Source organism: Dama dama, chromosome 20 (assembly GCF_033118175.1).
Source record: "Dama dama isolate Ldn47 chromosome 20, ASM3311817v1, whole genome shotgun sequence".
In the NCBI taxonomy this organism is placed as follows: Eukaryota; Metazoa; Chordata; class Mammalia; order Artiodactyla; family Cervidae; genus Dama; species Dama dama.
In genome coordinates, this window is record NC_083700.1 from 31,445,315 (window position 1) to 31,470,105 (window position 24,791).

The window sequence follows — 24,791 nt, forward strand, 5'->3', positions numbered from 1 at the left end:
TTTTGATTAAATTATACCATTAAAAAAGGCAACACTTGCTGTTATTAAAGCAAGAGTTGTAATACAGCTAAATTAGGTATTGACCTTCTTAGTTATCAGTAACTGTTTAATCTAACTTTAGAGTTAGTTGGGCTCAAGAATTAAATCACCATGAATTTTGAAAATCAAATTTGTTAGGATCAGAAGACTTCAGTCTAGCTAGGTATCAAATGAGGTAATAAGCTCCTTATTCATCTGCATGTCCCGACACCAGCATTAGAACCATACTCTGCTTGGTTAATCACACTTGGCCATTCTCTCTATTCCTGTTTTACTTATTTGGTTGAAAATCTATCATAACTATAAATGTAAATAAATAAATAAAATAAGTCCATTTATGAAGCTTTCTTCAGAGCTAAGAGTTAGCAAATATATGTAGACATTTAAATGAACTACATAAAAAACTCTAAGTTACAGTAGCAGCTCTATAGTCATTTCTTAATAACTAGTTATTTTCTTCTTTTCTAGAACTGCTATTTGGTAATTCCTGGGAAGATCTTAGGTTATTTTTGAAAGAGAAAAATAACAAGCAAACAGTATATGTCACATTACTGTCCTTTATCAACCCAGAAGAGCTCTGTTTAACCACAGTACTTCCCCAGGAAGGAGACCTCTGTTTCTATTTACCATCTAGCTCCCTTTCACCTACATGTAGTTGTTCCTTATTTCTAATGTCAGAGAAATATCAACTTGCATGTTTGCTTTAAAGATGTGATGTTTTAACATGGCCTACTAACATACTGGGATCTCACCTGAATCTTAAGTACTCCAACGACCTGGGCTGTAGGTGGTGTGATGGTGAACTTCCATTCTGATCTCCAGCGACCATTCCTATGAAAACACACACACAACTGTAGAATTAGCAGTAAGAAAGAGGTGGTCTGACACTGAGGCAGAGAATTTGGGAAAGAAGAAAAAAAGAAACAAGTCATTTCCAGTTTGATAAATCCAAGGCTCTATCCACTCAAATATAAGTTTTGTATCCAAGTGGCCTAATCATAAGCTTTCCCTAAGTTATTTGACTTTCACTTTTCATTCTTTTTATCTTGGAGTAGAAAACCACGCCTATTCTGCTCATGGGAACCTTTTCCCACAAACACATGGATAGGACACTGAGTTATGCAATAACTCAAATATTATTAAACAAACCCAAGTAAAACTCAGACTTTCCACAGGGTACTTTATTAATCACTTATTTTCACTCAATGTAACAGCAATATTTAAAAGATAAATTATAAAATCTTAGAATTAAAAGAAATCTCAATGATCACATCCAAATGCCTCACTCTGCAGTAGGGAACAAATAACTTATTCTAATCTAGTTAGATTAGAAAACCAAGTCTCATCTGCTGGTTTGGTTTCTTTTCTGTATAAACATATAGATTAAAAAAGAAGAGACTATCTACTTTCTTACCAGAAGTTTTTAGGCTGAAACTGGTGGCTTTCAATACATGCAATAATGGTCTGTTGTCCATCTATAGTTTTAGCATAAACCTATTGTTAAAAAAAAAAAAGAAGTTAGATTCTTGAAAATATATTTAAGCAACAAACACTATACAAAAGCAATGTGCTAAATCCTTGGGGGAGATGAAGAGTCAAACAGGATGAGCTTACCCACTCACAACAATCCATGGAATAGGAACACAAACCACATGGTAAGGTCTAGGGCAGACAACGAATACAGAAGGAAATACTGCTCCTGGTTTAGGGTACAATAGAGGTGCCAGTTAGAATGGGCCGTACAAGACAGATGAGATTGTGATAAGGAGAGATGGAGAATAAAGATGAATAAGCAGTTCAGGGAGGAAATAGAGGGCTGATCCATGAATGACTAAATGGTAATTAGTTCTGTCAGGTCAGAGGATGTGTGTGAAGTGGAACTGTGGGAGATAACACAGGATTAGACTTAAGTCATGTGGTAGTAGATGTAAGGTTAAGAAGACTGGACTTTATTCTACATGCAGTGGACAGAAACCAAAACAACATGACCAGAACTGTTATTTTGGGAGAATAATCAATATTGCCATACAGGGTAAAACCTGAGAAAAATTCAAAGTTAGGAGGCCACAGAATTAATTTGGCAGTAAATTAGGGTCCTATCAATGAATATAAGGATGCAGAAGTACAGTCAAAATTCTGGCAATATATTGCAAATGAAGGGCAAGAGAAAGGAAGGCATGCTTGGATGACTACAGAAAGACTGGTGTCATTAACAGATTGGAAAGTTCAGATGGAGATGTCCAGCTAGGAGTTAGAAACACCAACTGTTCCTTAATGTAGGAGAAACGAACAAAAATGTGATCACCAAGGAAAAGAAACAACAAAAGCCTTTTTTACAGTCTACGAAACATTTTTATATTTATTTTCCTTTTGCTCTAATAAATACAGTGAAACACATTGTTATTACGTTTAAATGATAAAATTGAAGTTCATAGAGCTTCTTGCCCAAAGTCATTCAGAAAGTGGCTAAGGTAGAACCCAAACTCACAGGTTGTCTGACACCAAATTTTATAACCTCCCCTACATTAAATAAACTATAAGTTTTTGAGAAAGAGAAATACACTGATGGGGAGTGCCTACATTTACAAAAGTAAGGGGGAGGACAAGAAATAAGTAGAGACAGAGTAAGAATAATTATACGGAGACTTCCCTGGCGGACCAGTGGCTAAGACTTCTGCTCCCAATACAGGGAGCCTGGGTCTAATCCTTTGTCAGAGAACTAGATCCCCCAGAAATGCTGCAACTAAAGATCCTGCGTACCACAACTAGGACCCAGTGGAGCCAGAAAATAAATAAATGGAAACTTTTTAAAAAAAGGAATAATTAGAAGGTACTGACATAGCAGTCTAAGGAAAGATAATTTCTAGAAGTAGCTGACTGGCCTCAGTGTGAAATGCCATACAAAAGTTAAGGACCAAGAAAAGGACACTGGGTCAGGTAATTCAGGAACCATTAGTTAACCTCAGAGAGCAGTTTCTGTAGAGTAGGGACTGAAGTAAAAATTCATAGAGTTAAGAAGTGGCTAAGTAATGAGGAAGGCACTAGTAGGAGCAGAACGCTCCCTGGTTTGCTTGGACAGCAGAGAGAGAGAGATGAGGGAAGGGAGAGGTAGAGGAAAGGGAGGAAGGGGAAAGTGGAAAGAGAAGGAAGAGAAGTAACTTGTAGGAATTACCATTTTGACTGAATAAATGTCCTCCCTCCCACCCTACTTAAGCACAGGAGAAATAAAAATATTTCTAGGTAAAGAGAACTATTTATCAAAAGAGAAAACGAAGTCACAATTAGACATCTTGAAGTAGATAGGACTATGAAATCAAGAACATGGATCCTTCTTCCTCAGATGGAAGTACCTGAAAGAAAGAAGATTTCTGAGTGTGGAAAGAAGAGAAATAGAAAGATTTCATGTCATTCTTAATCCTATTAAAACATGAGGGAGGAGATGCCTGTCTAAGGACAACAGGAAAGTTCTGGAACATAGTACCACTGATCCTTGAACAACATGGGTTTGAACTACTATTTTATTCAACAGTAAATACTACAGTGCTACATAATCCACCATTGGTTAAATCTGTGGTGGGAAGAACAACTATGGATACAAAAGGACCTTGGACATGGAGGGCCTCCTATAAATTATATTCAAATTTTCAACTGCACAATAGATTGGTTATCCCAACCACTGCACTGTTCAAGGGTCAACTGCATACAGAAAAATACAAGGATTATTGAGATAAAATTAAGAATTATTAAGCAGAACAGCTGAGGATCTAAAACAGCAGACACTGTTAGAATACTTTCTGTAGCTCATTTATTAGCTAAGAGAAGTGAGAAGAGGACACGGTAGGGTTATTCAGTGTGGAAGCTCTCCAAATTAAGAAATGAGTAGTGACAAATTCTGAATAGGTAACAAACGATAAGTTGAAAGTATATTTAAGAATGAATAGTCAATTTCTAAAAAAGTGTGTATGTCATGTCTCTCCTTGCCATACTAAGTTCCAAAACTGAGTTCTGTGCTTATCTATCATAGTGTGTTTTTTCTATTATTTAAAAACAAAAGAATTAAGAAAAACAAACATAATGATAACCAGCATTTATGTACAGCATTATGCATTAATAATCTAACCAACATTTTTCTTAAAAATGTCACAATTTTACAAAGGGAAAATTGTTAGAACCAAAATTTATCTTTTTTTCCCACCAAAAGATATTAAAAGAAAGTTAAAATTACCTTTGATTTCTAAAGAGCTGTTTGGTTCAAATATCCAATTAAATCACTTATGCAGAAGTAGCTTTGTAAAAAGTTCTTTTCGATGAGTGTAAGGCCATTTCTTAAATAAGACAAATTTGAAATAGGATTCACTGAGATTTAAAATTTTTATGCACTAGGGAACTCCCTGGTGGTCCAGTGGTTAGGACTTGGTGCTTTCACTGGCGTGGTCTGGGTTCAATCCCTGGTGGGAGAACTAAGATCTTGCAAGTATTGTAGCATGGCCAAAAAATTAAAAATAAATAAATAAATAAAATGTTTATGCACTGGGATTTTAAGAAAGAATTTTCCATATAAAATGTACCTTTTATACTCCTTTCAAAAACAATTTAGGGAATAAAATGCAGAAGAAACTGTAACTAAGAAGAGATGTCTGTGGCTGGCCAAAGCTCCAAATGATAAGGTAAATATAAGAAATAAAACTCTAATAATGAAGCAGGCAGATACTTAACAGTACAGAAGCCGTTGGAATAATGATCTTTCACATAGGCCCTTAAAGCACTGTCACAGGATTCTCTCCAAGACTTCAGACCTCCGTCTACTTCTTCTGGCTGGGGGTCACTTGCTTCTTTCCGTAAGTGATCAAACTTAAAGGAAATTTTGTTTCTTGGATCTAAAAATCTGCTATTACCCAGGTCACCGTGTTCTGTAATTAAGACCTTCCAAAGAATAATTACAGAATTAAGTAACTGTAAAAAGAGACAGTTCTTGTCACATTTTACAAGACAAACAAAAATTCTGGAGGTGATTAACTCTTCATTTAGTCAGATGATGCTCTTTCATAAATTTTTCAATCAACCTGTATTTTTATTTTTATAAAAATATGATCTTTGGGGTAAGTCAACTCTAAACTGACATTTCTCCCATCCTAACAATATCCTTCATATTTTGGTTTCTATAATATACAACCTATACAATTAATATACAACCTATGCATACACACATAGCTCTAACAAAAACTTAAAAGTACACTTCTGCCTTTCTTTTTCATATATTTCATGAATTTCTTCCAGTCATTACACTTAGCATTTAAAATAGGTAATACAATCAATCATATGATTCAAAAGTAAAAAAAAATTAATATACAGTGAAATCTTTTTCTCACCTTTATCTACCATTCACCAAATTCCCAACATATTCCCCCTTCCCCACAAAGGTAACTGATTTTATTAATTTAGAGCAAGAGTTGTCTTTGGCAAGCTATGTATGAGGTGCCATTTGTTTTTGTAAATAAAGTTTGTTGAATACAGCCCCGCTTGATTTTTTTTTTTTGTATTGTCTATGGCTGCTTTCCTGACAAAGTATCAGTGCTGAGTAGTCTAGGCTGACTCTTTCCCACAAGGCTGAAATATTTACTCTCTAACTCTTTACAGAAAAAATTTGCCAATTTCTGATTTAGATGATTCTTTTGGTGTTTCTTTTCTTTTTTAATGAATACAAATGTATTCTAATTCTTTATCCCTTTCTTTTAAACAAAAACTAGAAAACTACACTGTACTTTCTCTTTTTAAATTTGCTGTATCTAGGCAATCTTTCCATATTAGTGCTTATGGAACTTCCTTGTTTTTTTGTTACAGCCATGTATGATTCCATTGTATAGCTATACAAAAATTTATTCAACCAGTCTCCTATTAATGGATAGCTTGGGTAGTTTCTAATCTTTTGCTGTTATGAACAAAACTGTGACAAATGTCCTTTTATGTACAAGTTATGTACATGTGCCAAGCAAACCTGTGCTATAAATTCCCTGAAACAGGACAACTAGGTCAAGGGTAAACACATTCATAATTCTGATAAAGACTGACAAACTGCCCTCTATCACAGAATGTTGTACCAAGTTACAAGCTCATCATCAGTAGAAATCTTAACCTGTGTTTCTTTTCCCCTTAAAAAAAGAGGTCTTTTGTATTTCCACTTTGGTGAACTATTTGTACCTAACCTTTGCCCACTTTTCTGAGTCTTTTTCTAGTTGAACTATAGGGAGATTATCCTTTTGCCTGGGTTTTGAATTCCACATATTTCCCCCTAACTTACATTTGTTTTCTGACACAGTCACTATTTAAAAATAAAGTCTCCTTTAAAAAAAGAAAATTATTTGAAAAGAATTCCTACTCTTGAGATTTCTATCCTTATCACCAGCCTATCTTTAAAAAACCTTGTTTATAATGACAGTAGGAACCATACATAAAACAATTTCCTTAGTCTTACCTTCATAAAGCTTTCTCATTATAATTTTACAACTTTTGTAACTCAAAGGCAAACACATTCATATTAAAATTTTAATTTGTACTTCCTTAATTACTATTAGTGGGTGATCTAACACTTTTAAAGTTTGCTTTGTATTTTCCAGTTGAGTTCAGCTGGTTCATATTTGTTGCTCATTTATCTACTGAACTCTTGACATCATCCTAGGGTACTTGAATAACCTTTTTATTATGTTTAAGATATGTATTTTTTCCCTTTTAAATTTTATTTTAAAAACTTTATTTTATAGAAGTAAAAAATACTTTCTTTTATAACTTTTTAAATGTTTCATCATTACTCAAGTTATGAATCTCTTATCATTTCCTACTAAATTTTTATGTTTAAAAATTAGTTAGCCTTTAGGATTCCCTAGTGGTCTAGTGGTCCAGAAAGGTCCCACATGCCTCAGGGCAACTAATCCCGTGTGCCACAATTACTGAAGCCCAAGTGCCTAGAGCCTGTGCTCCAAAACCCAGAGAAGCCACCACAAGAAGCCGGCACACTGCAACTAGACAGTAGTCCCCACTTGCCGCAACTAGAGAAAGCCCTGGCACAGCAATGACGACCCATTACAGCCAAAAATAAACAAATAAACATTTAAAAAACTACATTTGGAATTAATCTAGGTATATAGCTGGCTTTGGAAATCAAAGTTAAGGTTAATCTTACACATTTAATCAATTATTTCCTTTTCTGTTTTACAGTACTTCGACTAAGGCTCTACTATCATTTCTTTATGTCTTTATGTTTGCTGGCATTAATCTACCTTCGTTGTTGTTCTTGATCAGAACAATCCTGTATGGTCTATTACAATTTTCATAGGAATTGTATGGAATCTATTTGAAAAAGCTTCCCATATTATTTATATTTCTTATTCAGATAAACTTTCCATATTATTTATATTTTTCTGAAATGTGGCATTTAAGTCTATTTAATTTTCCATTTATTTCTCTGATTAAAATGTGTGGGGGTAGGTACATATAAACTGTATGAGAGACTCTTGCTAGTTTCTATCCAATATCCATTCTTCTCCCTTTTCCGTACTAACAGAACCTTAAAGGTTTTTCAAGGCAATGAGTCCAACTAAAAAGACAACACTTCTTGAAATGATAAAGTGATATGCATTCTGGCAATAATTTATCAGTGGAAGTTGCTTCTGGAACAGCCAATAGCACCTCTTGCACCTTCCTCCTTCTTCCTTCCTGGAACTTGGATTCAGAGTGCAGAGATGGATCAGCTATCTTGAGAACATAATAATGAAAACCATATATAAGGATGGCACAAGAGAGATCTAGAAGCAACTTGGGTCTCTGATGATATGGAGCTGCCGTGTGTGCATGCATGCATGCTAAATTGCTTCAGTCATATCCAACTCTGTGCGACCATATGGACTACAGTCTACCAGGCTCTTCTGTACAGAGGATTCTCCAGGCAAGAATACTGGAGTGGGTTGCCATGCCCTCCTCCAGGAGGGAGCTGCCATAACATCCCTAAATATTACCTCTGGACTTCTTATGTGACAGAAAGTCTCTATTAAGTTAACCCACTGCAGCCGATTTCCTATTATATGCAGTAATGGCATCTACTTTATTAACTCAAATGTCTTTCCATATTTTCCTTTTAAGTCTAGGTAATGCATTGTTGTGGCTAAGAATGTGATCTCTTTTTGACTACATTTTTAAGCTGGCTACCACATGTATATGGGAATGTTCTTATATCATGTATCTGCAAACAAACCTTATTTATTATTTCAATAATTCTGCCATTATTAGTAAAGTATATAATATCAACTGTAAGAAATATTAATCATTTATTTTTCTTGTCTTTATACTTGTAAAGTATAAAGTAAATACTTGTAAAGTAAAAAAACTTGTAGACTATACTTGTAAAGTAAAAAAAAACAATATTTTCTTGTCTTTTATACTTGTAATTAATCTATTTTCATTGAAAAAGATAAGCACAAATATAAACCAAAACAAACAACAAAACAAATTACAGTAATCCTGTGATCCCAACATAGAGAGTTAACATTTTGGTATGTATTTTCCCACATTTCAATTTCTATGCACATCTATATACTACTTTATTTCTTTTCTTTCTTATTACTTTTATTTCTGAGTCTTAAGATGCATACATTCCCCTCATGATTTAACATCTCATAAAATGGGATGCATCGTGTAGTGACAGCATCTCAAAACTGTCATAATTTGACAGTATTTTCACTTTCTTAATGGCACATAAAGTAAGATGTACCTTTCACAGAATTTAAGATGCAAATTCTAATACAACTGTTCATTTAAATACTTATTTAAAAAATAAACTAGCACAACACTACATGCTGCTTCATGTTTTAGCTTAATATATCATAAACATATTCCCAGTTCAATATTTCTATCAGTTTTTAATGGTTACATAGGATTTTGGCCTACAGATACTTAATTTAATGTTGGACATTTAGACTGTTCCCAATTTTTCACTATCATAACCTTGCTTCAAATAATCTTTTTTACACTTATATACTTATTTCCTAAGATAAATTCTTTGGACTTGTGGGTTCAAAGGGGATTCAGATTGTGAAAAGGCATCTGCTATTTGATGCCATACTACCTTTGAAGTGCACATTAATGAATCTGAAAAGCCCTGTCATGTAATGTTAATAACTGTGGGAAAAAAGGGGAATATGTATTTACTTTGTTCCTGTATCTGAACAGGAATCCTTGTTTTCCTATTAAATATAATGTCTTCTGTTATTCTTACCAAGGAGAATTAGGGACAGCTGGAAAGCTTGTGTAAAACTTAATTCCTTTTACTTGCATTGTTCTTTTGTTAGGGACAATTCTCTCTTCAAATAAACTCCTTTTTTTCAGAGGGAGGAAGAATTTCCTAGTATGTAGAATATTTACAAAAGCTAAGACATGAAGTTACTCAGCATCTTATCTTCAGACATCTGTTTTACAGTATTTCTACTACCTTCCAGGCACAGTATATCTAACAGAAATAACTATTACCTGATCTTCATATCCCTCTATCTTCACAGGCGTGAACTGATCCATGTTATACTGGGCAAACGCACTGTTTTTTTTAAAAGGAAGAAGAGGGAGAGAAAAGAATTATATATAAATAAGTATAAAAGGTAGTTCAGGGAATTCCCTGGCAGTCCAGTGGTTAGGACTCCATGCTTCCACTGCAGGGGGCATGGGTTCGATCCCTTGGGGAACTACAATCCTGCATGCCATATGCCACAATGGGGGGTGGGGGAAGGTAGTTCACAAAACAGTGAAAGAGAATATGTAACTGGGGTATCATTCATTACAGAAATTATAGTGATTCTGTGCAAATTTTAGGTTTGCAGAATCTGGTCCTAAAATGAACTGAAAAAAAAACAACAGTATTGGACAGGGCAGAAGATTATTTCCCAAGCAGCAGTTCTTAAAATATTTTCTACAGCTAAAATCCAAACCAATTATATATCACACCAAATGCCTTTATAACAATTATTTGTTGCTCTGCATCAAAAAAAAGAAAAACAAAAAACTTGTTCCATCTCCCCACCCCACTTCTGCTCAGTCATTATCCAACTCTGGTTTCCTATTTACAAAGGAATTGTGGGCCAGGTGGATAGACAGTAACTGAAAGAGTACTTTGTACTGAAGAGTAAAGCAGAGTAGTGATAAAACCAGAGAACTGGAGGCCCTAAAAGCTAGACAGTGTTTAAGATTTAAAACAGACAAGAAAATCAGCCAACCAACCACCAATTTAATGTTTTTGAGGACAAGGACAAAATGAAAATGATATTCTAAATCAATGATTGGATAGAATAATCATGTAATTATTCTTTGGTTAACTCTATTAAGGTACCTTCTCAGTATCTGCTATTCTTGGCAATGTGAGAAACATCATCACTTCTCAGTACCAGCCTAATTTTTCTACAACTGACAGTTATAAAAAAAAATATGCAGCATGAACAAAAAGAACTACAGAAGAAAGTGCAATAGCTAACATTAAATTCTGTTGAGCGGAGAAAAAATATCTGAGTAAAAATAAAAATAAGACCATACATAATAAACTTTAAAGAAATAATGTTTGGAGGGAATAAGCTTTCTCCAAGGTCGGGGGGGGGGGGGGGGAGACAACTAAAAAAAAAAAAACCAAAATAAAACTGCTTTATTTTGAAGTATTTTAAACTGTTTTCAGGGTACTAGTTTATCGTCAACATGGTTTACCCAATATTACAATAACAAGTAAGTGGGTTTAGAAAGATACGTACTGTGCCGCCCCTTCCCTGAGAAGATTATCATTATTAAGTAGTAGCCGGACATCTGAGGAGGAAACAATGTTAAAGATGTTAAAATTCAAATGTTCAATAGAAGGCAAACTTGAGAAATTTTAGCAGATTTCTAGATTAGATTTCTAGAAAATCAGGCTTTGCAAGATTAGGTATGGATATACTATATATGTTGAAATTCTAAAAATGTACATACACAAACAGATGCTAATAATTTTCACAGATTTGCATAATTTGTGATATAATAATACAACAATAAATTCTCAAGGAGTTTGATATAGCAAATGAAAAACATGGTTTATAGAAACTTAAAGTTAGGACTGATAATTTATATCTAAAGAATCCTTGTAAAATAGATAAATTGTAGGCTTTTCTGTAACAGATCAAAAGAGCTGGGCACAATTCAGTCAGTGGCACCGAAATTGCTAAACATACTTTGCTCGGAGCATCTAGTGCAGGGCCTATAATCTTTTCAAAAAGCTGTGTGTCAAGAGTCCAGTCACTTTCCCTTTGGAAGAGGAGGGTCCTTGTTACTAAGAAACTACCAAGAATTAACTCCAAGTGTGTGTGTATGTGTGTGTGTGTGTGTGTGTGTGTGTGTTTTCAATATGACTCTTTGTGAACACATGCACTGTAGTCTGCCAAGAGAGAAGGCTGATGATAAGGCAAAGGCAATTGACTCTTAGAGCTTCTTAAAGAAGGGGCTGGCAGAGCTCAATGTGTAGCATACCAATAAAAACCAGCCGTCATGTCATAAGTAGCTTGCCAATTCTTAATCTAATGCTTTGGTATCAATTATTCTCATGATATTCCTATAAAGTACATTCAATTGTCAGAAATAAAACAAGGTACTTGTTTTAAAAAGGCCACTAATTAATAAGTCAAGAATTTATCTGAGCTAATCAGCTGTATAAAGTTCAAGTTGTAGGAGAATTTCTAAAAGCTCTGTTGTTGAAAATTTACACTTCATCAATATGGAAGACAGACTAGGCAAAGAAAGGCTGCATTTGTTTTCCTCGTTAGTGCTCAAATATTCAAAGCAAGTCTATAAAGAAGAATGTCTTGATTTACTTCTTTTGTGTTATTTTACTCTTTGTAAATAACATTCATATTTCTCCTAGTTGTTTTTCCTCTGCATCATTAATTTTATCAGTGGAGATTATTGATTGTTCCACAATTTGTGGAGCTCTGAGCCAGGTGCAAATGAACATCACACTGTTCCCCTAACTAAGGAGGTAACCTTTTATTTTTTATTTATCTTTTTTTTTTAGGAGGTAACCTTTTAATGTAAAAGTAGAATTTCAAAATAAATGTTTGCTAAACTGAACCAAGATGCACAAATATTATGATTTTACTTAAGGGGAATTTTAAGATAAATCGGTTTATAACTTAAAATGGGATTATGATGATTGACATTAATACAGTTATATTGCCTCATTTACATTTTTTATTCTGTAAGCTGTGTTAAGACAGTAAATAGTATGGAAGGTTGTAAATATATTGGAATAGTGGTTTTCAAATTGGCTGTGACTCAGAATCACCTGAAGGACCTGATAAAGCAGATTACCCATTCCAACCCAGATCTAACGAATTGTAGGAGGATGACAACACCGGAATCTGTGTATTTAATGAACTTCCCGGATACAGTCAGTTCTGCCCCAATGGCTCTAAAAAGTGTCCTAAACTATGGCACTTCTTGAGTAAAAGCACTGAAGAGATTTAAGCTATGATTTATAATGATAGATAACTATGAAATTTAATATTGTTTCTACATTGATCAATACTGAACTACTTTAAATCTTTTCTCACATAAGATAGGTATCCTAATGTATTGGGGTCTTAAGAGTAGGTATCCTAATGTATTGGGGTCTTAAGAGCATGCTTTTGATGCAGACCTGGGTTTAAATCCCTGCTCTGACACTTACCAGCTGGGTGATAGGGTGATATTGGATAAGTTATGTTAACCTCTTTGAATTCTGATTTCCTTAGCTATAGCTATAATGTTGTAAGGATTAAGAGAGACGGCAAACATTCAATAAGTGCTTGTAAGTGATTCAAGAGGGTCTGAAATAACTAAGTACTAATCTTTACTCACCATTGAACACTTCATTGAATTCCCCTGGGGGTGCATGAGTGATAAATTTAGCAGCTATGCGTACCTGAAGAGAAATAAAATTTACAGTAAAAGAATTATGAAGAGTAGCATATAAGATGGGAAGGAACAAAAAAGGAAGACAACAAAATTTTTATCACATCCCTTGAAATATAATTTCGTTTAAATCTTACTGGTTAGCAGCCTTCAGATTCTCCTTTCACAAGACATCTCAAAGTGTTTATTATCCATACAGATATGTTCTAATATGGGGATATACATGCTGCTTTACTTCTGAATTTTTCTTTTTAAAAAGCTGAAAAATCAATTTTGGTCAAGATATACTATAGTCACAAAAAGAGAAAGCTACAATCCTATTTATAAACCCTTAAGCAAAACTAAATAAACATTAGCAAATTGGTTTTATACCAATTTATGTTTATGGTGTTTATCCCAATACAAGGATGATTCAATACTAATAAATCAATGCAACTTACAAATTAAAGAAGCAAAACCCTGTGATCATCTTACCTCATGATGGAAAAAAAAATTCAATACCCGTTCAAATATCATAATACAACAACAAAACTACTAGTTTTTAGTAGGAATAGAATAAACTTACTTAACTTTATAAAAGGTTATCTACTAAAGTTCTATAGCATACTCAATAATGATGAAATGTAAGCAGTGTCACTAATTTTATAAGCAAAACAAAGATGATTCTTGTCACCTAGACTATTCAACACTAAACGTCCTAAAGAATGCTGTGGAAAATATTTATTCTATTATTTATTCTAAATTTCTCTCCTGCCCACTACTGCCAGTCTGTTACTGGGACTCTGATTAGAGATGGATGCTGAAATGTTAGGATCTAACCTGCGTATCTAATTTTTTCTCCTATGTTTTATCTTTTCTGTCATTTTATGCCTGGTGTAGGGAGAATTCCTCAGCTGCATTTTCCACCTCATTAGCATGCTCTTCAGTTGTGCCCATTTTGCTATTCAATTCTATTTTAACTTCCAAGACTTGTGTGTGTGCGCCTGCGCGTGTGCAATAATCTCATGTCTCCTTGAGGATATTAACTATACTTAAAGTCTTGTTCTATGGACTGTTTCCTAAGAACTTAGATATACTGTTGATTTTTGTACTTCTCTTTCATGGTACTCTTGCTTCTCTTTGAATTTATTTTAGTTTGCCTGTTCTGTTTAGCTGCAGTTTATCTCCTCGATTGTAGGGGAGGGAAACAGTAGACTTGCTGCTGAGAATGTGTGAGCAGATTATCTTCTGAGTGAGCATCCTATGGTCATAGGCTACCTGGGGCACTGCCCTGACTCTATGCTCCCAAAGCTCATTCTCAATGCTATATTCTGAGGGCTAATGCTATTGTCTGCTGCTGCCGCTGCTAAGTCGCTTCAGTCGTGCCCGACTCTGTGCGACCCCATAAACGGCAGCCCACCAGGCTCCCCCATCCCTGGGATTCTCCAGGCAAGAACACTGGAGTGGGTTGCCATTTCCTTCTCCAATGCATGAAAGTGAAAAGTGAAAGTAAAGTTGCTCAGTTGTGTCCGACTCTTTGTGACCCCACAGACTGCAGCCTACCAGGCTCCTCCGTCCATGGGATTTTCCAGGCAAGAGTACTGGAGTGGGGTGCCATTGCCTTCTCCAGCTATTGTCTGCAGCTTAGCCCAAATGGGAATGAGAGGAGTCACCGTGTGGTCCAGAAAGCTTAGAGACCAATTCTGCAACTAATCCATTCCAAAGTTGTTCGGAGTTCTTCCCTTCTTTCTCCTTAAATTGATGTTCTCCAGAAAAGCCCCTACTTCCACAACAGTTTTCTTCTTCAATGTGTTTTGGGTTTCCTCTGATCTTATTTTTTTCATGTTTTTGAACCATTTCACTTTTTATCAAGAACTGCTTAAGGACCTCTCTGGTGGTCTAATGGTTAAGAATCTGCCTGCCAATGTAGGGGACAAGGGTTCAATCCCTGGCCCTGGAAGATTCCCCATGCCACAGGGCAACTAAGACTATGCACCACAACTACTGAGCCCGTGCCCCAGAGTCTGTGCTTTGTATCAAGAGAAGCCACTGCAATGTGAAGCCTGTACACTGCAACTGGAGAGTAGCCCCCTACCCTGCTTACTGCAGAGAAATCCTGCGTGCAGCAATGAAGACCCAGCACAGACAAATAAAATAAACAAAATTTAAAAAATAATATGAATAAAAAATTAACATTGTATTATTTTTTTTTAAATGCTAAAAAAAACCCCATGGACATAGAAGGCTGGTGGGCTACAGTCCATAAAGTTGCAAAGAGTTGGACAAGACTGAAGCAACTTAGCATGCAAGCAATAACCTATTAAGGAATAAAGATTATTTCTCAAATTTGAAAAATTGAGAAAGAACAAAGGCAATTAACAAAAGAATTGTAAATGGTCAATATGTTCAACTTGCTTTGATAAACAAAATTTCCACCTGTAAAAAAAAAAATAAATAAATGCTAAAAAAAAAAAAACTTTGGTCCACTGACGACACGCTTACTAATTTAAACTATCCCTAATTTATGCTTCTTCCCATTCCATTTTTTCCCTACATTTTCATTTAAAAAGTTTTGGCATAAAAGGTAAGGTAAAACCGTGTATTTAATCTGCTATAGAAATCAACCTCTCATCTCTCAACAAGTAAAACGTGAAATACAAGGAATGTAAGAACCTATATAATAGAAAGAAAACCATCCAATAATCTGGAGTATCATTTAATGATATCTATATATGTGTAAGTGTGTAATAATGTGTAAGTGTAATAAGGATGTTAGCAATGAAATAGGACTGACCTCAAAGGGTCTCTCATATAATTCTCACACACTATGAGGCTACTAAAAATTCCCTAATATCTCATGTGATGAATATAAAGCTGATTCAACTTACTGACAAGGGGCAAAGAGGAACATGTATACCTAACAATAAACTGAACTTTACTTTCCAGTTAGGCATACTCTGTTGATTTCTTCCATTTCCTTCAAACAACTTTAAGTTCCTGTTGACTAAAATAAAATTAAAGTTACCAAAGTCAAACCATTCTTAAGGCAGAGAAAAAAGACACTGAGTCTTTGGAAAATAAAGCTGGGGTTGAGAATTTGAAAAAGACGGAAATAGTTTACAACTTTAGCATCCCTAGGTTTATATGGAAGATCTTATATGATTTTGCTCTTATTCTGAAAAGAGGAAAAGAAAAGCTGCTTCATAACTAAACTTATCTTTTCAGGCAAGAAAGGCTGACTGACTCATGCAGCAAGGCAGAATGAAAACCCTTGATTCTAATTACTGGGATCTGTTGGCCCATTAACTGACTAGATTTGTGATTCCAGAAACTTGGCTAACTTTTTGGTTCTGAATTTCCTCATAATAATCCAACTCCTAAAAGAGATTAGGAGATCTGCAGAACTTCTCTGAACTATAAAACTCTCTGTATCTTTAAGACTTAGAAGACAAACTTGTATATTGACCATCTGGAAGCAGGGTTGAGGAATCCATAATACAAACACCTTCAGCTATTCTTATGCACGTACAGTTTCAGAACTCTGATGTTGCAGGGTAATGGTAGATACCTTGTGATGAAAACTGATGAAAACTGGTGGAGATTAAGAGGAAATACTCCATAAAGCTCTTATATTAACTAAGCAACAACAATAAAAAGATACGAGTTTCTAATAAGGAAGTAAGAAGTGCTTCTCAACTCATGAGAATTACACTATACAGGACTAACAGTTCTAATATGGATTTCCAATTGTGTATATATGCTTTGCAAGTGCACTTAATCATATTACTGTACTTGTTAACTGTTGTTATCAATCACTTATTTAAGAAATTAGCAAACAAACAAACAAAAAAAAGAAATTAGCAAACCTATTTTGAAAAGCAAACCTATTTTTTTAGCCTATTTGTGCTAAGTCTCTTGAGCAGCTATGGTCTTTCTGTCAAGGTGCATTTCCCATAATACTTACATAATTAAGAAACTCCCCTCAGTCAAGAAAAATTAAGTGCATGCAATTCAAAAATATATTCATATGCTACCCCAAAAGCAACTTCCCTTAAAAAAATAAAGCTACAGCCATATTTTACATACTACATATTAATGTTTGAATATATAAAAATAGAAGTTACCAAACTGAAAATTCACATTACTCATATTTCTGAAGTTACCTACAAATTTTCAAGTTACAAAATTTGATGGAAATGCCATAATTGAAAAAGTGAATTGGATAATGGAGAAACTGACACTGCATGTAAAAAAGCAGCAGTTTATCCATTCAACATTTACTGAAGAGCTAGGAAGAGTCAGTAAATAAAGATTAAATACTGAATAAGACACTGTCGCTGTCCTCAAGGAATCTGTCACCTAGACAGTAATATAGCAAGCATTAAAAGGCACAGTGAAGCACAAAGGAAGATGCTGTCAATGCTGTCGACTCTACATATGTATTTAAGGAGGGCTTGGGGTGACTTTCAAAGGCAATGATGTTTCAGCTGGATTGGAGGATGAGTAGATACCAAGGAGAGCATTCCATGCAGAGGGAACAGTAGGTACAAACTAAGACAACATAGCTTGACAAACTGAATGGAGATATTTTAAAGATATGTATAATGTAAAACAACATTATTTTTTTCCAGATTCTTTTTGCATTTTCAAAAATAAAGGTTTTAAAAAATACATATGTATACTAATCATTTATGTCAAAATGCAATAAATTTTTATTATCATTATGATAAAATGAGTTGCTTGAAAAACTGTTTTAAGTTTTAATATCTAATACAATACATGTAAGGGCTTCCCTAGTGGCCCAGTAGTAAAAAATCTGCCTGCAATGCAGGAGACGTGGCAGATGCAGCTTGGATCCCTGGGTCGGGAAGATCCCCTGGAGGAAGGCATGGCAACCCACTACAGTATTCTCACCTGGAGAATCCCATGGACAAATGAGCCAGTGGGCTACAGTCCATAGGGTCGCAGAGAGACACTATTGAAGTGACTGAGCACATACACACAATACTCATAAATGAAAATTCAATTTTGGGGAATTCTCTGGAGATCCAATGGTTAGGACTCTGTGTTTCCACTGCACGGGGCAGGGTTTGATTCCTGGTCAGGGAAGTAAGATCTGACATGCCACATGGTGCAGTCAAAAACAAACAAAAAAAAAGAAACAACCAAAACCCCCTCAATTTCTATGTAAACACGAAATAGTAAAGATAAATGCATCTCTATATTCACTCCAGCATTATTTACAACAGCCAAGATATGGAAATAATCTAAATGAATGGATAAAGAAGTGATGTGGAGTATGTGTGTACACATACAAATACAACAGAATATTAGACTTATGGACACGGGGAAAGGGGAGGAGAGGGTGAGATGTATGGCAAGAGTAACATGGAAACTTATATTACCATATGTAAAATAGACAGCCAAAGGGAATTTGCTCTATGTCTCAGGAAACTCAACCAGGGCTCTGTATCGACCTAGAGGGGTGGGATGGGGCAGGAGATGGGAGTGAGGTTCAAAAAGGAGGGGACATATGTATACCTATGGCTGATTCATGTTGAGGTTTGAAAGAAAACAAAATTCTGTAAAGCAATTATCCTTCAATTAAAAAAATAAAATTACCAGGACTAAGTGCCACAAAGCAAATGCTCAAGTCATTAAAAAGCACTGGTACTCTGAACAAACATACAAGACATAAACCAAACTGATATACTACTTGGAAAAAAAAAAGAATGAAAATCTGCCATTTGCAACATGAATGGACATAGAGGGTATTATGCTAAGTGAAGTAAGTCAGAAAAAGACAAATACTATATAATTTCACTCACACGTGGAATCTAAAAACATTCAGGGTAACGGAGACAGAGAACAAAAAGGTAGTTGCCAGAGGGAGAGGGTTGGGTGGAGGAAAGAACTAAGTCAGGGAAATTAAGAGGTACAATCTCTAGTTGCAAAATAAATTAAGTGACTGGTATGAAATGTACAGTGTGGGGAATATAGTCAATAACTATGTATCATCTTTGTGACATACCTTAATTAGACTTACTGTGGTAATTATTTTGAAATGTATAGACTATCAAATCACTGTGCTGTATAACAGGAACTAACATAGTGTTATAGGTCAACTATACTTCAAAAACAAACTCATAGAAAAAGAATTTAGGGGTGGGGACAGATAGTCAAAAGGTACAAACTTCCTGTTAACAAGATAAGTAAGTACTAGGGATGTAATGTATAAGATAATACATATAATTAACTGCTATATTTTATATATGAAAGCTGTTAAAGAGAATAGGTCCTAAGAGTTCTCATCATAGGCAAACTGTTTTTAAAAAACTATTTCTTTACTTTTGTATTTGTCAGATGATGGATATTCGTGAAACTTACTGTAATAATCATTTCATGATGTGTATGAGTCAAATCATACACTGTACACCTTAAACTTACAGTGCTATACAGTCAATTATATCTCAATAAAACTGGGGAACAACTTGATTTTTAAGAGTATAAATGAGTTCTGAAAGCAAAAATGTTTGAGAAGTATTCTGTTGATAACATGAGTTGATTATTTACCATGCTGTTGAGTGAAAAGGGTTGCAAAATGTTGCATGTCTATCTTTTTTTTGATGTATATATATATTTACATAAATGTATAGCTACTAACTTCTAACTGGGATCACCTCTGACAGTACTTATTATAAAAGCTTTTTTTCTTCCAATTTTAAGCTCATTTCTATGTTCAAAAAATTGTACACTAGAAATTATTTGTATGAAAAAATAATTTTTTAAAAGGAAAAAAAAGGGCATGTCAACATTTTCTATACAGTAAATAATTTTTAAAAAATTATCTGAGAATATCAAGAACAGGAGAAATGTCCAATTAGAGAAAACAAGACACCTCCTAATTTTTAAACTGAAGTGGGGAGACTTGAAGATATATATGCTATGGTAAGGTGAAGTTGTTTTTTTTTTTTTAAGGTGAAGTTTTAAATGAGCAGTTAAAAGAAATGTAGTTATCATTAGATGCCAACATGGGGTCCTATCACTGTCATGGTAAACGACCTCCTTTTTTTACTTCTGAGAGTTAGTAAAAAAGACAGATTAGTCAACTCTCTGTATTTGTGGGTTCTGCATATAAGGATCGAAAATATTTTGGGGAAAAAAATTCCAGAAAGTTCCAAAACTCAAAGCTTGAATCTGCAACACACTACTATTTACATAGTATTTATATTATATTAGACATTACAAGTAATCTAGAGATGATTTAAAATATATGGCAGGATGTAAGTTATACACAAATCCTACACCACTTCACATCAAGAACTTGAGCATTCTTGTATTTTGTGATCTGTGGGGGTCCTTGAACCAATGCGCCTACATGAGATGACCATACTCAGTATTAGATAAACACCTGACAGTCTTTGAAGACAGGCTTTGAAGTGTTGAGCTGTTCTGTCAATATAACAATACCATAAAAACACCTTGAAGGAATACTTGTAATATAAGTAGTAGTGATACATTCATATAATCACTATAAAATCTAAAGTGTGCTCGATGGGTCTCTTTTACAATTTGGCTCACCCCCTCTCATTTTTCTACTGTTTAGTTCCTAGACCTACGGCTACACTCCCACCTTAGGGCTATTGCAATTTTTATTTCTTTTGCCAGAAATGCTTTTCTATCAGAGTTCACTTCCCTCTTCATTCAAGTTCAAATACCACCCACTAAAGTACCCTTCTCTGACTTCCTGACTTCTATAAATTACCTCCTGTACCCTCCATAACCTTCATAATTCTTGCCCCTTTACTTGCTTTAAATTTCTTCAGAGAACTTGCCACTGAACATATGGTTATTGCTCAAGACCTCCAAAAGAATTCCAAGAGTGTAGAGCAGAGGTCTGCAAAGTGCTAAAGGTCCAGAAAATAAATGTTTCCGAGCTGTGTGGACCACATGATCTCTGTCCCAACTGTAAACTAAAGGAGCCTGCATTCCAATAAGACTTTTTTAACTGAGGTACAACTGACAAATAAAGCATAAAATAATTAAAGGGTACGATGTGAGTGTTTTTGACACACACACACACACACACACATCTATAGTGTGAAAGGTTTACCCCTACTGAGTTAACTAACATTATTTTAGACACTGCAATTTGTATTTCATGTAATTTTCACATCATGAAATATTCTTTTGATTTTTTTCCCCCTAGCAGGCCTTAAAAAAGCAGGCAATGGGTGAGATTTTCCAACTCTTGGCACAGGGCATAAGAATTTGTTGTCTGTTAATTGCTGTATACCTAGGACTAAGACCTGGCATATACAAGGAATGTAAATGAATGAATACTATTTTATTGTTTACAAAACTCTTTCATAACCTCTCTTTTGATCTTAAAATAGTTTGTTAAAATAGGCAGGGAAGAGACTATTATTTCCATTGTAAATGAAGGAACAGGTTCAGAAGTTCCTTGTCCAAGGTCACATACTTAACAAAGGGGCGGCAATGCACTAGACAATCAACTATATTATGCAATACTAACAGGTATTAAAATTCAGGAGAATTTTATATATAGTGAGATCTCGTGAGTCTGGCCTAATCCTTTTAGAATTTCTTTAAACCAAGAATTGAGACAAAACTTTGCGCGTGAAAGCTGCAGTTGTCACAAAGTTGGGAGGGATAAATAGAATGATAAACAACTTTATAAGTCCAAATTTTATCATCCAGTCTCAAAACTGAGTCAAAACTAACAAGATGAAATTTAAGAGAGATAAACAAAATCATGGGAACAAGCAAAAGGAGAAAGAGAAATGGCAGAGCAGCTGGTAATTGCAAAAATATTTTTGTTGCAATACAGATGAGGGATGGGACCTCCCTGATGGTCCAGTGGTTAAGAATGTGCCTGCCAATGCAGGGGAGGTGGGTTTGATCCCTGGTCCAGGAAGATCCCGCATGCCATGGAGCAACTAAGCCTACGCACCACAACTACTGAGCCCAGGAACAGCAGTTACTGAGCACATGTGCTGCAACTACTGAAGCCCAGGCGCCCAGAGCCGGAGCTCTGTGACAAGAGCAGCCCCGGCAACGAGAAGCCTGTGCACTCAACTAGAGTAGCCCCAACTCACAACTAGAGAAAAGCCCATGCAGCAATGAAGACCCTGCACAGACAAAAATAAGTAAATACAAATTTTTAAAAAGTCCTTGTTTCATAAAGTAAGTTTCACTGTACATAACATTCATATGATAGTATCTGCAGTAAAGTGTGTATTTTAAAGGGGGAGAAGCTCAAGTCTCATATACAATGCCATCCCTTCATATATTTAAAGATTCTAATAATGTTAATTCCATGGAATGCACTGTATTATATTTCTAACCTAAACGGGGAATTTAAAGTCTGTAAGTATCTATCAAAGATAACTTTACTTATACTTCAGTTTCTTCTCATTTTCCTTATCATCTTACTTTTCCAAAAAGGAAAATAAAGCAAAACACTCAATCCTGGCAAGATTCAAAATTTCATTTTTATATTGCTAATATCTGTACTGAAGTTTAACAATCAAACCAAGAAGGTAATATATCCTATTGTTTCCCAGAAGCTGCTAGTTTTAATTTTAGTAAGAAACTTTAGAAAATTATTAGAAAAATAAATTTATAAAACTCAAATTTTTAGCTTACTAAATAATCTTTTTTTCCCTTGGCTCTGCCATACAGTTTGTGGGACCTTAGTTCCCTGACCAGGGATTACACCCAGACCCTCAGCAGTAAAAGCAGACTCCTAACCACTGGACTGCTGGGGAATTCCCCCAAAACAATCTTTTAATAACAGACCTCATATATTTCAACATTGGGGGCTTCCCTGGTGGCTCAGAGGTTAAAGCGTCTGCCTGCAATGCGGGAGACCTGGGTTCGATCCCTGGGTCAGGAAGATCCCCTGGAGAAGGAACTGGCAACCCACTCCAGTATTCTTGCCTGGAGAATCCCATGGACGGAGAAGCCTGGTGGGCTACAGTCCACGGGGTCGCAAGGAGTCGGACACGACTGAGCAATTACATCTATTCATAACCACCTTTTTAAGATAATTTCCTTAACAAAAGAATTTCAAGTTGAATATTTAACAACTGTCAAGGTTGGGAAAGTAATTCCAGACAGGCAATGAAGAAATTTTTCACTAGATAATATCCATATTCCAATTATCCACAAGGCCCAGGTCAGTTTATACTGCCCAAGTTTTATATACTTCAGCAATGAAATCACTGCCAGTGAGTAACCTTTATCTCCTTCATTAGTCTATTAAGTGTATTAACAACTTTGTTTATGGGCCTTTACTCACACCGTCCTTGTGCCTCTCTTTTCATCTCTGTCTACATCAGTCCTACTGATAGCTGGGCTATCTGTTTCTTTCAAAGATATTTTCTGTTACTAAAGCCTCAAGAATCCTGTTCCTTCTACCATACTTTTCAACATTTATCACAGCACCTATGTCAAGACTGTGGCAAAACATTTAAAATATAACATGGATGCTCAGTAAACGTCACCTAGACAAGACTGCTAGCAAGACAACTATGCTTTAAGTTATCAAACTGAACAAACCCTTCAAATTCTGAGAAAATCATTCCTCTCTTGCAGAAGTTCTTTGGGTCCTATTCATCTAGTGTTCCCCATGACTACAATCTTCATCAGTACTGATAAACAGAAACAACTTTTTCTTAACCAAAAGTTATTCAAAGTGACTATTCTGCTTCCCTTTAAACTGATAAATACATCTTTCAAAGTTTACTCATGTTCTCAACTAGACTATACTTCAAAAAAGAGTAATAAATTGTGCTTTCGTAAATGTTTACTCATTTTTATTCTACAACGTTCCAGAACTATTGAAGGATAAGTAGCTGTATTCTTTATCTTAGTAAGAAATACTAAGAGACACTACTTTATCTTATCTTAGTAAGAAAGTTCTATCTGTACAGAATTTAATGTTATTTCTTAAGAGAGTTTTTCCTATTTGAAGATATTTAGATGTCATTGCTGTTGTTATTATTATTTTGGATTGTAAGACTATTTTTTCTAAGGGCAGTTTCAGGTTCACCGCAACACTGACAGGAACATACAGGGGTTTCCCATATACCCTGTCCGACTCTTGCAACCCCATGGACTGTAGCCCACCAGGTTCCTCTGTCCATGGAATTCTCCAGGCAAGAATACTGGAGTTGGTTGTTATTCCCTTCTCCAGGGGATCTTCCCAACCCAGGGATTGAACCCAGGTCTCCTACACTGCCAGAAGATTCTTTATTGCCTGAGCCACCAGGAAGCCCAACACTGTCCCCCCATGTGCACAGTCTTCCCCATTATTAAGATCCCCACCAGAGTGGTATATTTGCTACAACTGATGAATATACATTGACACATCATTATCACCCAAAACCCATAGCCTATATTAGGGTTCACTTTTGTGATGCACACTCTATGGATGTGTACAAACGTATCCACCATTATAGTATCATACAGAGTATTTCCTAAAAAACCTCTGTGCTTTAAAACCAAACAAAACAAACAAAAGACACCTCTGCACTTTGCTCTGCTCTTTCCCCCAGGATGTTATCCGTTTTTGTTTTTTTTTTAATACACCTTGCCTCAGTGTAGTTCATTTTCTGGGTCTGGTTCTAAGGTTTTCAGAATATCAACAATAAACTCACTGGGGCAATTATTTAATAGATGCAAGTTTCAAGCTGTTGACATGCATGTATTTCAGTAACAAACTAGCTCCAGAATTCCAGTTTCACTGCCTTTATCAAACAAATCCCTGCTAGCTAAGAGTCCCCTGCTGCTGCCGCCAAGTCGCT

At 35.3% G+C, this 24,791-nt stretch overlaps 1 protein-coding gene across 1 annotated transcript in view; it reads right to left on the reverse strand.

Annotated features, from left to right (window-relative positions):
* Nucleotides 1–24,791, reverse strand: part of CAPZA1 (capping actin protein of muscle Z-line subunit alpha 1) — a 42,314-nt gene that overhangs the window by 6,692 nt on the left and 10,831 nt on the right. The window contains exons 2-7 of the mRNA XM_061121151.1: nucleotides 12,928–12,991; nucleotides 10,815–10,866; nucleotides 9,556–9,619; nucleotides 4,756–4,962; nucleotides 1,454–1,533; nucleotides 792–870 (exon numbers count right to left, since the gene is read on the reverse strand). Of these exons, the coding sequence (XP_060977134.1) occupies nucleotides 792–870; nucleotides 1,454–1,533; nucleotides 4,756–4,962; nucleotides 9,556–9,619; nucleotides 10,815–10,866; nucleotides 12,928–12,991 (546 nt within the window). The remainder of the gene's footprint in view (nucleotides 1–791; nucleotides 871–1,453; nucleotides 1,534–4,755; nucleotides 4,963–9,555; nucleotides 9,620–10,814; nucleotides 10,867–12,927; nucleotides 12,992–24,791) is intronic.